Source organism: Salvelinus alpinus, chromosome 5, assembly GCF_045679555.1.
Source record: "Salvelinus alpinus chromosome 5, SLU_Salpinus.1, whole genome shotgun sequence".
NCBI classification, from domain to species: domain Eukaryota; kingdom Metazoa; phylum Chordata; class Actinopteri; order Salmoniformes; family Salmonidae; genus Salvelinus; species Salvelinus alpinus.
The window spans coordinates 52,908,287-52,920,551 of record NC_092090.1 but is presented as its reverse complement, the minus strand read 5'-3'; the positions used below and the strand labels follow the sequence as shown (position 1 = coordinate 52,920,551).

The window sequence follows — 12,265 nt, the reverse complement described above, 5'->3', positions numbered from 1 at the left end:
ATAGATTGAATCAGGTGTGTTAGTGCTGGGCTGGAATAGAAGCCTGCACACCCAGCAGGGTTTGACGGCTCTCTATACTGTGTCTGAGGACAGAAAACATTACAAAGAAACAGAGATGTTGCTATATCCTCAGTTTTTCTCGCTAGGGACTGGAACTGGGGAATAGTTTCATAATGTCCTCCCACAAAGTTACCTGCCATATCCAGGGTAACAGTAGCCTACTCTCCCTTCTTTGACCGCGGGAAGTGCTAGCTAATCATTTCACCCTCTTCCATGGCTGTTAGCTAGCTACCTAACTACAAATGCATTTGGAGTAACAATGATAAATACATCAAGATAGCTAACTAACGTTAGCTAAAATGAAGTTAGCAGCTGGTGACATTGAATTCACGTAGCTAGCTACTGTAACTATAGAGTATGTAAAGTTAGCTAACTAGCGAACATAATTTACATGTTAGCATTTGAGTTAGCCTGGGTCCTTAGAAAAACTAAATAATGGTCAACGTTTCGGGTGGTAGCAAAACACAGCAAGCCATGTAGACGATTGGAGGACTTTCAGACTGACGCTTGGTGCGGTTGCTAAATGATTTGTGACGCAACTGCAAACCCTAATTGACTGCATGTACAATATGTATTTTTGACAACAGGGGTAATATTCTTTCATATGAACAATTTATAACATTGAATGAGTTTACAATACCTTTCAGAGAGTTTATTTCTGTGATCAAAGCCATTCCCAGTGATTTAACTACACTAATGAAAACTCATCTTAGCTTTGGTGATGATCACAGAGCTTATCCAGAAATCAGTTTGGAAGGCGTGGGCTTACTTGAGAAATCTTGTTGTACACTTACACAAGGCACATTTTCCATTCACAGAAACAATTTACGCCTAGAGGAAACATTTTCTGGAACATGCTTATTCCTGACATTGTCTGGAAAAAAGCTTGCTTGACGCCTTACAAATATTGTATATATACACATTTAAGGAAGTGCACTTTAAGACTCTACATAAGATATATCCATGTAATTCTATGTTGTCCACATTTGTTGATATCTGCACTTTCTGCTAAAAAGAAGGTTAACATCTGACTCACTTGTTCTATGAATGTAAATCTGTGATCGATTTTTGGAAAAACCTTGCAGAAAACGTATTTACCCTTTTGAACACTACCTCTGTTTTTGACATGAAGAATATGTTACAATTGCAATGATAACAAGATTATTGAAATGATTGTGCTTTTTTTATTTTATTCTTGTTGTCAAATACTTTATACACAAACAAAAATTCCAGAATTCTATACCAAAATTACAAATATTTTTGATCGAATTTAATCATCTTGTCAAGACATCCATAGTGAAAAACAAAAATAATATCTTCCTGAATCATGAGATTTTTTTCTGAGTGAATACAATTGCACTAGAATTGTCATATTTAAAAAAAAATTTTTTTTTTAATGTTATTTCTATGAATCCAATCATGATAATGGCGCCGAAGGATGTGTTTTGCTGATAAATGTTTTGCTGATAAAACCACTAATTCCTATGATTAACAGTGTTAATATGTGATATGTGAAAACAATATTTGTTGTGAAACTTTTTTACATTTTGTTTTAATTAGAACGTTGGTAGAAACATGTGAAAATCATTGTGGAAATATGTTGTAGCTTAAGTTGACGACACAACCCAATGCTCTCTCTGGGCTAGCTAGCAAATATAAAGTCAATATCAGCATGTGAAGTAGCTAGCTAACTGTAAAATCGCCTAAACAAACTGTACTATCAATTTAGGAGTCCATGTCACAGAGTTCAACTTGCAGTTCGCCTCTGCCCAGAGCAGTGGATAGTATGTTGCCATAGCAACATACTATCCACAACGGCCTTTTCCCATGTTTCCCCGACACAAAAAGCGCATTGCGAGATGGTACTCGAAAAACTGAGTTGAATAATTTGGTACACTGTTTAGATTTAAATATTTACTTTGTAATGACCATATAAACGGATAGATGTGTTCTAGACAAGTAAGCACATACCATCTATTGGCTGATTTGGCGATCTGGAGTGCAGGTATTTTTTTCCCTAAGTGTTATGAAATGTGATAGTGTGTTATCTCCAGTGACGAGAACCATGTAGCTATGACACGTTCCTACACAATTTCCTAATTTCACAGTTGGACCACTTGGAAGTTAAATCATGGGTAAGATTTTTATTGTACTCACTGATAGAACATAGGCTTTCACAAAATTGACTGGAGTTTCATTTTTTTCTGGGGGTCGATTATCCCTTTAAAATGCCTACTTTTTCTTGACCTACTTTTAATCCAATTAAAATACTGCAATGATGAAAAAGTATTCCATATAAAATGATAGATTAGTCGTGTTCATATCTAAGGCACAGTGGAATAGTGGAAATAAAATAAAATCTACTTTGATCACTTTATGCCAAATTTTACACAACCATTATAATGTCTTAAATGTGATTATGCCTTAGGCGTTATAGTAAACACTACTTTGATTGGATGGAAAATCAGACATGAGAATGTTTTGATAATTCATTCATAGATTTTTCTATTGTATTTCATTATTAATTACATTTAGTGGTGTAATCCATCCTGGAGAAGTGCCCTTCATTAGGCTTAAAGATTTGAGCTCATACCAATCCAATGTTTCACCAACTGATGTGCAATGGCCTGTCTTGGTGGCATGGTAAAGGCTGGTTTTGTTCCCTTGACAATGACATCTATAACCTGCATTACACAGACATAGCACTGAGTTAATACATTGTAATAATACAAGTTCACCGACATAGTTTACATGACTTCATTCACCTCTTATTACATTCAGGTGATGTTTTGTTTCTATCTAGGCCTATGTTATAACATGTAAATCACAGATTAGGAAAACTAGCATTTACCTGTTGCCGTGTAAACCAACGAGCTTCTTCAATTTCCTTTTCATCGACTTTGATGTCTGTTGACATGGCAACAGCCAGGCAACCAATCATTAGTGAGGAGGGCATTGGCCAGGGCTGACAGGACACATACTGAACAGGACCCACTTTGACCCCACTCTCCTCCTCCGTCTCTCTCCTTACTGCATCCTCAATGGCCTCACCTGCATAGAGAGATGTCACTGGCATCTATCTGCACACTCCAACATCAGAGTAAATGTTAAGTGTTTTGTTTAGTGTGTTGAGATCAACTACCTGGTTCAATGAATCCAGCAAGACATGAAAACATCCCAGCAGGAAAAGTCTTCTTTCTGCCCAATAAGCATTGGTTGCCATCTGGGTGAATGACCAACATGATCACCACAGGATCTGCATGGATAATACGACACATAACATTACATAAGTTAGATCATTTTGACCTGATATTGAGGTTAGAACATTATAATAATGATTAAGATAAAAAACATGCAGTAGTTCCGTTTCAATTAACAAATTCAAAAACAGGAGGCTCTTTACCAACTCGTGGGTAACAAGTGTTGTGTATGCCTTGTCGGCTTCTGCAGTCTTTGTTGAAGCAGGTCCTCTTATAGCCTCCTTCCTCCACATTGGTGTTACTCCCACATGTTGGGCAGAAGCTGTATCGGTTGTGCCAAGCGAGGACAGAGCTGGCTTGAGCTATGATTCCTGAGGGGAAAAGGGATCATAATTTTTTTTGGGGGGGGGTCCACATTTTGTATGCTGTTTCAATAATATTTTGATGAAGAACCTCCCAGAGAAATACTCACCAGCCTCAGCCTCACTAAGTTTCAGAAGACCTGGCATGGGTGGTTTGAGGAAGAAGCTATTTGGATTGGTGAGTTGGAGATGATTCATGGGATTGTCATCAGTATTGAGAGCAAACCAAGCAGTGGGTTCATTCCCTTCGTTTGGAGGAGAGGATGAGGAGCTTCTCTGCTTCTCTACCCCGAGGAAGATGACTGTTGTTCCAGATTTTTGAAGTAGTTCTTTATTAACCGAGCTTGCATCAAGTCTACACAGTTTTATACCTGGATGGGCTGTGTTGCTCTCCTCGGAAGCAGACACAAGAGGGTTCAAGTTAAAGAACAAGATGAACACTGTGTCTGGAGAAGACTGTTTTGCTTCTAGCCACTTTCTGTCAGGCCTCTTTTCACTCATTCTGTTGAAAACTTCTCTGTTGAAGTAGTTTTCATGCTCTTCCATTCTGTCGCTGGGTAGAATCCGTTGACATTTGTTCTCAGTCTTTGCCAATAACCTGGCAATATGTCGGTGTCCCCAGAATTTGGCAATGTCATAGGCAGTTTGAGCAGATTTATTGACTAAAAACTTATCACACCTTGAGGGAAAGAGAAGTGTGATCAGTACATCTAACTAGGGTGTTATCTTCCATGTTTACACGATTAATCGTCTGTTATCAGGTAATTAACCTAGGGTGTATTCACTAGGAACCAAACGGAAGCAAACAGGACAAAATGGGGAGGGACATACCTGAATTCATATAATAGAAACTCTTGTTTTTATTACAAAACTTTTTCCATTGGGAAACATTTTGCTACGGTGTGCCCTAATGAATACACCCCTGCGGTTATTTTAACCATATGTTTAGACATTTAAAAGGCACCCTCTCTAAGATGTGAATACTCAGTGGGCCAACATAAAAACATAAACAAACAAATGCATCCCATGCCATTTTCAAATACAAAAATAACTTGATTTCTATGATCTATCTGTTGTGTTCAAGAATGACATTCCATGAGCGCATCATTACTTGTTTGAAATATGATTTTATCCTAATAGACCTACAATCTCCTGTGACAACAAAAACATACAATGGAGTAATAGTTCTTACTTACTTAAACAATGTAAAACAGCTGTAATAATCTCATGTATCCATGTCATTTTTGTTCAGTAATGTTTTGATATTTACCCATTTGAAAGTAGGTTGTCTACAATATCAGTGTGTCCATTCCTTGCAGCTAGCATCAACGCAGTCCAGCCATTCTTCCCACTTTCATTGACCAAAAAGCTGGAATGAGAGATCATCCCAGAGACTTTTGCCAGGTCTCCTCTGGAAGCATAATCCAGGAATCTCTCCAACAGCTCCTCTTTGGGACTCATCTGAATATTTGCCATTTGAGTGTGATAGTATACCTGTATGAATATGATAGAACATACATTATGATAGTTTATTTTATGTTTTGCTATGCTGTGTATGCACTGCCATGTGTTTAATATACTGTATGTGTTTTTATTGAACTGGCTTCTTGGCCAGGTCTCCCTTGTAAAATAAGTATTCTGACCTCAATGGGACTTCCTGGATAAATAAAGGTTAAATTAAACAAATCTTTACTCATGTGTTTATGTGATATTTGGTTATTTGAGACTGAGATTGAATGAAAGAAGTGGGCCTACATCAATTTGCCTATGTCTAGCAATTTACTGACTGGGATTAATGCCACGTTCACGTGCTGGTCGGAACTATGAACCTCACAAATTTCCGACTTGCTAACTGGTTGTACTGAGTTCAACCAGTTAACAATTTGGAAATGTCCTAGTTCTGACTAACACGTGAAAGCGGCATAGAGAGCAATAGCAATGGCGTCTTTTTGTAAGCACCAACGGAGGCTAACTCCGCTATGGATCGTTGGCCAAAGCCTATGGGGAAATGAATGGGGTTTCGGAGGGTTTTTGGATAAACGCTGAAAATAAGGTCTGTGGAAACACAGGCTTAAGAGAGCTTATATGTTTTGTTCTATGAGATAATCTTCATCAGCTAACAATAATTAATAATAATAAATTACATTTGTAGAGCGCTTTTCTTTTACAGACGTCATTTTTTCAGTATTTTGAAGCATTTATGTAATCAAAATAAGCACAGAAAGCACAAAGGCTTCATAATTCTGTCATAAAACTGACTGATATTCAGGGTCATAATTTGGGTTTGAAAAGTTGAAGCTCATTTGCTGCATTTCTATACAATTAATTAAACTTTAATATTCCATTATCACCTTGGCTGCTGTAAGTTCATTCACCTCAGACGATCTACAAACACATAGCCTATTAGCTATACTATTGTAATGTTATACCCTTAAGGGAAAGCTTGGCTGGAGCTGTCACCAAAAAAATGCACCACCCAAAAATGCACCACAAAAAAAATGCACCACCCTCTCCAATAGGGCTGGGCGATATGGCAAATAAATTATCATGATATATATATTTTTTTCATTCGATAACAATAATTATCAAATAATATTTAAAAGGTGCTTCAGACTCAAGAATGCCTAATGCTTGCGCATTAGAGCGTTGGGCCAGTAACCGAAAGGTTGCTAGATTGAATCCCCGAGCCGACAAGATAAAAATCTGTCATTCCACCCCTGAACAAAGCAGTTAACCCACTGTTCCCCGATAGGCCGTCATTGTAAATAAGAAGTTGTTCTTAAAAACTTCTTATGGCTGGGGGGCAGTATTGAGTAGCTTGGATGAATAAGGTGCCCAGAGTAAACTGCCTGCTACTCAGGCCCAGAAGCTAAGATATGTATATTATTAGTAGATTTGGATGGAAAACACTCTGAAGTTTCTAAAATTGTTTGAATGTTGTCTGTGAGTATAACAGAACCCATATGGCAGGCAAAAAAACTGAGAAAAAATCCAACCAGGAAGTGGGAAATCTGAGGTTTGTAGGTTTTCAAGTCTTTGCTTATCCAATATACAGTGTAAAATCTGGTCCGATTGCACTTCCTAAGGCTTCCACTAGATGTCAACAGTCTTTAGAACCTTGTTTCAGGCTTCTACTGTGAAGGGGGAGAGAATAAGAGCCGATTGACTAATTCTATACATCGTTTGACATGTTTCTATGAACTGTAATGGAACTGTCGTCTGAATTAAGTGCCTGCGCCGTGTGAATTTGGATTTGTGAACTAAACACGCAAACAAAAAGGAGGTATTTGGACATAAATGATGGACTTTATCGAACAAAACAAAAATGTATTGTGGAACTGGGATTCTTGGGAGTGCATTCTGATGAAGATCATCAAAGGTAAGTGAATATTTATAATGTTATTTCTGACTTCTGTTGACTCCACAACATGGCGGGTATCTGTATGGCTTGTTTTGGTCTCTGAGCGCTGTACTCAGATTATTGCATGGTGTGCTTTTTCCGTAAAGTTTTTTTTTAAAATCTGACACAGCGGTTGCATTAAGGAGAGGTTTATCTATAATTCCATGCATACCACTTGTATCTTTTATCAATGTTTATTATGAGTATTTCTGTCAATTGATGTGGCTCTTTGCAAAATCACCGGATGTTTTGGAGGCAAAACATTACTAAACATAACACGCCAATGTAAACTGAGATTTTTGGATATAAATATGAACTTTATCGAACAAAACATACATGTATTGTGTAACATGAAGTCCTATGAGTGTCATCTGATGAAGATCATCAAAGGTTAGTGATTAACTTTATCTCTATTTCTGCTTTTTGTGACTCCTCTCTTTGGCTGGAAAATGGTTGTGTTTTTCTGTGACTAGATGCTGACCTAACATAATCGCATGGTATGCTTTCGTCGTAAAGCCTTTTTGAAATCGGACACTAGGGTGGGATTAACAACAAGTTTATCTTTAAAATGATGTATAATACTTGTATGTTTGAGGAATTTTAATTATGAGATTTCTGTTGTTTGAATTTGGCGCCCTGCACTTTCACTGGCTGTTGTCATATCGATCCCGCTAACGGGATTTCAGCCGTAAGAAGTTAACCTCTTGACGCTAGGGGTCAGATATATATATATATATATTTTTTTTTTAATAACGTTCCCAAGGTAAACGGACTATTTCTCAGGTCCAGATCGTAGAATATGCATATCATTTACAGGTTAGGATAGAAAACACTCCAAAGTTTCCAAAACTGTCAAAATATTGTCTGTGAGTATAACAAAACTGATTCTGCAGGCGAAAACCTGAGGAAATCTAACCCGGAAGTGATTTTTTTTATTTTTTTATCTGTGTTTCCTTGCCCGTCTTTCTTCCATTTAAAGGGGTATCAACCAGATTCCCTTTCCAATGGCTTCCTCAGGCTGTGACCAGGCTTTAGACATAGTTTCAGGCTTTTATTTTGAAAAATGAGCGAGATTTTTCAAAAGTAGTCAGGTGTCCTTTGATTAGTTCCTGCGCGCCAGAGGGGTAGCTCTCCATTTTCTTTCTCTCTTTTATTGAATAGGTTACAGTCCGGTTGAAATATTATCGATTATGTTTATTAAAAACAACCTGAGGATTGATTATAAAAAAACATTTGACATGTTTCTACGAACATTACGGATACTTTTTGGAATTTTCGTCGAACGGAACGAGGCTTTGGTTTTCTGAACATAACGCGCAACCCCAAATGGCGTTTTTTTGTTATAAAAGTAATATTTATCGAACAAAAATAACATTTATTGTGTAACTGGGAGTCTCGTGAGTGCAAACATCTGAAGATTATCAAAGGTAAGCGATTAATTGTATTGCTTTTCTAACTTTCGTGACCATGCTAATTTGGGGCTAGCTGTTCTAGCATTGATTGATACACTCACAAAAGCTTGGATTGCTTTCGCTGCAAAGCATATTTTCAAAATCTGACACGATGCATTTTCATCAGAATGATATTTGACAACATGAGTACAAAGGAGGAACTACTCGCCATTTTGCCACTGAAAGGACATACAAGGGGCAAAGATATTTTTCAAGCTTTTATGGAGTTTGCTAGGCGAAGAGCCCGGATCTCAATCCCATTGAGCATGACTGGGACCTGTTGGATCGGAGGGTGAGGGCTAGGGCTATTCCCCCCAGAAATGTACGGGAAATTGCAGGTGCCTTGGTGGAAGAGTGGGGTAACAACTCACAGCAAGAACTGACAAATCTGGTGCAGTCCATGAGGAGGAGATGCACTGCAGTACTTAATGCAGCTGGTGGCCACACCAGATACTGACTGTTACTTTTGACCCCCCTTTGTTCAGGGACACATTATTCAATTTCTGTTAGTCACATGTCTGTGGAACTTGTTCAGTGTATGTCTTAGTTGTTGAATCTTATGTTCATACAAATATTTACACATGTTAAGTTTGCTGAAAATAAACGCAGTTGACAGTGAGAGGACGTTTCTTTTTTCCTGAGTTTGTTATTTCCGTGGCAAAATGGCAAGTAGTTCTTCCTTTGAACTCATGTTGTAAAATACCATTCTGATGCAAATGCATAACTGTGCAACATCTACCATATCTGTGGACTGTTCAAACTGGAGGGAATAACACTCGCAGTTGTCAATATCCTTCTTTAGTTGATCTTCGAGGTTCTCCGCTATTCCCTCCCATCTTCTTGTCACCGTATTTCTGGACAACTGAATGTCATTGATGGCAGCCACAAACTCAGTCTTATTCTTAAAATCCCCAAACAGCGAGTCTGCAGCCTTAGTTAAGAACAATGCTGCAATAGTTTATATTTTTCTAGGGGCCTTGATCAGCTTGCCTCAGCTGGTGTACTGTGTTTTATCTGATGTAACAAAGCATGTTCCCACTAACCCCCTTATTTTGTCCTTTTCTACATCTAATAACTCCTGGATGTGCCTGGCCCAAACCTACCTGGACGTGCTGCTGATCCTGGACTGGGGCTGAGGACCCTTGGCCCCAGCCCCTCCCCGCACCCCCTAGCATGCTTGTACCTAAGCTAAATACTGTATATTCCATCTCACCCTCTTCTTCTCCTCTTCTGTCTTAAGCCTAGTCCAGGACAAATAAACAATTTTATATTGAATTTATATTTAACATGATTTTTTGTCAAGGACAAGGTGTAATCTGAGTCTGGGAAACCAGACCATACTGTAGACAATGAAATTATTCCAGAATACTATCAAAATAAAGATTGTTTTCTATGATTATCTATGGTACATTAAACATTTCCATTCTACAATATGGCATCTGACAAAGAAAACTCTCAAAATCCTATTATATTTGTGGTGTGGTCTGTCCCTCACAGAACAGGAGGCAAAGGAGAAAAGCACAAAAATAAAAAAATAACATCAGTGGGAGTTAACACACACATCTAAATACAGCAGATAAAGCACATTTAGGACTACAGACTAACCAATCAAACAAGGGTTAGGGTTGTTTTAGCCATTATCATACTACTTAAGCCTATCCAAACATCTCCACAAATTCATAGGGGATAGGTCTAACATATCCATCTGCAGACACAATTTTTTACTTTTCAGGAGAAGAGAAAAGAGAAAACATTTAGGGGGAAGGTAGGAGAGGAGTGGTGAAGAGAAAACAGAGATGATGGGGTGGAGAGTGTTCGACTTTATATTAGGAGAGGGTTCTTTGTTGTTTTTGGTGTTTTTAAAAGGAAAGATTTCATTTTAATGATTTTAAGCAGCCAATGACTTTGTTTCCCCCCCCCCCCCTCTCTCATGCCATATTCCCATTGCTAACGTTAGTTATTGCTATCCCATTGCTATAGTTTCTGTAGTCTAGTGGCCAGTTTGTATATGGGAAAAAATGCCATTCTTCCCATTATGGACTAACGTAAACTCACCTTATTCCGTACAAATGTGCGCAACCGCAACATTTAAACAAGGCTACAAAGAGAACTAATGGGACTGTAGCAACTGTGTTGACTTCAAAATCGGGGGTGTGAACTAGGTTTCTATTCAAGTGTTGATCGACATGGTAATGGCTCTATAGTATTGGAGAAAAGTTGAAAAAACGGACCCTCCGTTATATCGTGACGTGTCATGTCGTAACGTACAGCACGCATAAAGCAACTATTTCTGTCTTACAATCTCTCTCCACCAGGTGTAGCACTTCTCTCATCGTTTAAAAACAAGAAATGGACAGTGACGGGGGTAAGGGGGGGTACCTAGTCATTTTTTGCATCATCATTGCATGTGATCATCATTCTCAAAACAGCTGTTTTACTTCTAAGATCACTTTAGCATCGCCCTAAAAACCAGATTCAAATTCGACACAAACCTTCAAATAGGTATGTAATGACACATTATATAAACTCTTTATAGTGTTTTATTTACATTTTAGAGGCGATTAGTTTCACTTCCCCACCCGCCATATTTAAAAAGACCCGACGGGGCTCATTGCCTGCTTGAATTATGCAAAAACGGGCAGCTTTTAGGTCATGTAATTGATAATGTTGGAAAGGGGAGAAATTGTGCTTTACAATGTTATTGACATTACAGTTGATCTGGAACTATTACGTTTTTGGGGCGCTAAAATAAGGGCAATTGTACGGACCAAGGCGATGTACGAGTTTACGTTAGTAGACCTGGGACACCAGGTGGGTGCAATAATTATCAAATTGAAAGGGAAAACAGCAGTACTCAGAACCTCTAGCCGCTGTAATCTAAATTCTACGAGGGCAAAATTACTATCTGATAACACAATTCATGTTTGTATTACATCATGTAATGTATTGCTCAGTAAAAATTATATTTATTGTCGAATTGTAGCTAGATTTTCCGCAATGGTTCCGCTAGCCACCACGTGTGATTCTGTGGAAATTAAGAACAGTCTGCTGTAGAACTCGACGCTGTGTAAAACGCAAACTCTCGTTGTAGTGAATGGGACTATGACCCCACAACAGTGACAGAGTAGTAAATGTAGAATTTAGCTATAAAACAACGAAGTGCAGACTAACTGCTACAGTAGGCGTTTTTTTCCACATTCTCATTGGTCCATCCGACGTCAATCAAATTGAATAATGCCCTTTCACATGATGTAACTTTGTTTATATTTGGTAGCCATAGCCCCTTCAAAATATATGTTGCGAGCTTTTAAACACATGGATATTTCAAGATTCTTGTATTGCTGCCTGTCCGACAACTATAACAATGCTGTACTGCCTTTGACAAATGTTATTATTTTGGCTACAGGACTCCGGTTATGTCACAACTCCATGTTTAAGCTATAGGCGATACGAGAGGAACTATATATATAAACAAATGCAACTTGTCACGCAAAACAATCATATAGCTTTCACCCGACATGTAGCCTATATCGAGAGTCACAAGATAAAACCAACGGAATAAGGCACTTTCAACCACTAACCTTGGTACGTGCCTGCGGTCTGTAGTCTTCCTGAGACTGGCCCAAATTGTTGAATAAAAGATTGAGGAGCAAATGAAACAGCGACGCTGGCAAGACATGCGTATTACACTCAAACACTATCCAACTGGCCCAAAGTCTAAGCTTTAGAGCGCTTATTTTCCAAGGCTTTTGATGCATATGCCTACCTACATATTCAATGTTATGCTTCATT

At 38.3% G+C, this 12,265-nt stretch overlaps 1 protein-coding gene across 1 annotated transcript; it reads right to left on the bottom strand.

Moving 5' to 3' along the window:
* Window positions 1-1,221: 1,221 nt before the first annotated feature.
* On the bottom strand, window positions 1,222-12,210 carry nudt12 (nudix (nucleoside diphosphate linked moiety X)-type motif 12). The gene is made up of 7 exons (XM_071400080.1): window positions 12,055-12,210; window positions 4,893-5,116; window positions 3,733-4,301; window positions 3,464-3,631; window positions 3,203-3,316; window positions 2,912-3,111; window positions 1,222-2,744 (listed from the first exon to the last, which is right to left on the bottom strand). The coding sequence occupies exons 2-7, from the start codon at window positions 5,096-5,098 to the stop codon at window positions 2,634-2,636; spliced, it is 1,368 nt and encodes a 455-aa protein (XP_071256181.1). The 5' UTR covers window positions 5,099-5,116; window positions 12,055-12,210; the 3' UTR covers window positions 1,222-2,633.
* Between the last annotated feature and the right edge of the window lie 55 nt (window positions 12,211-12,265).

Bases quoted from the DNA above. Each gene is read 5' to 3' on its own strand.
- nudt12 (XM_071400080.1), bottom strand. From the start codon at position 5,098: ATGGCAAATATTCAGATGAGTCCCAAAGAGGAGCTGTTGGAGAGATTC. The intron at 3,112-3,202 runs GTAGTTGATCTC...CTCTCTATGCAG, and splicing joins TGCTGGATTCATTGAACCAG to GTGAGGCCATTGAGGATGCA. The intron at 2,745-2,911 runs GTAAATGCTAGT...TGTGTAATGCAG, and splicing joins GTTGGTTTACACGGCAACAG to GTTATAGATGTCATTGTCAA.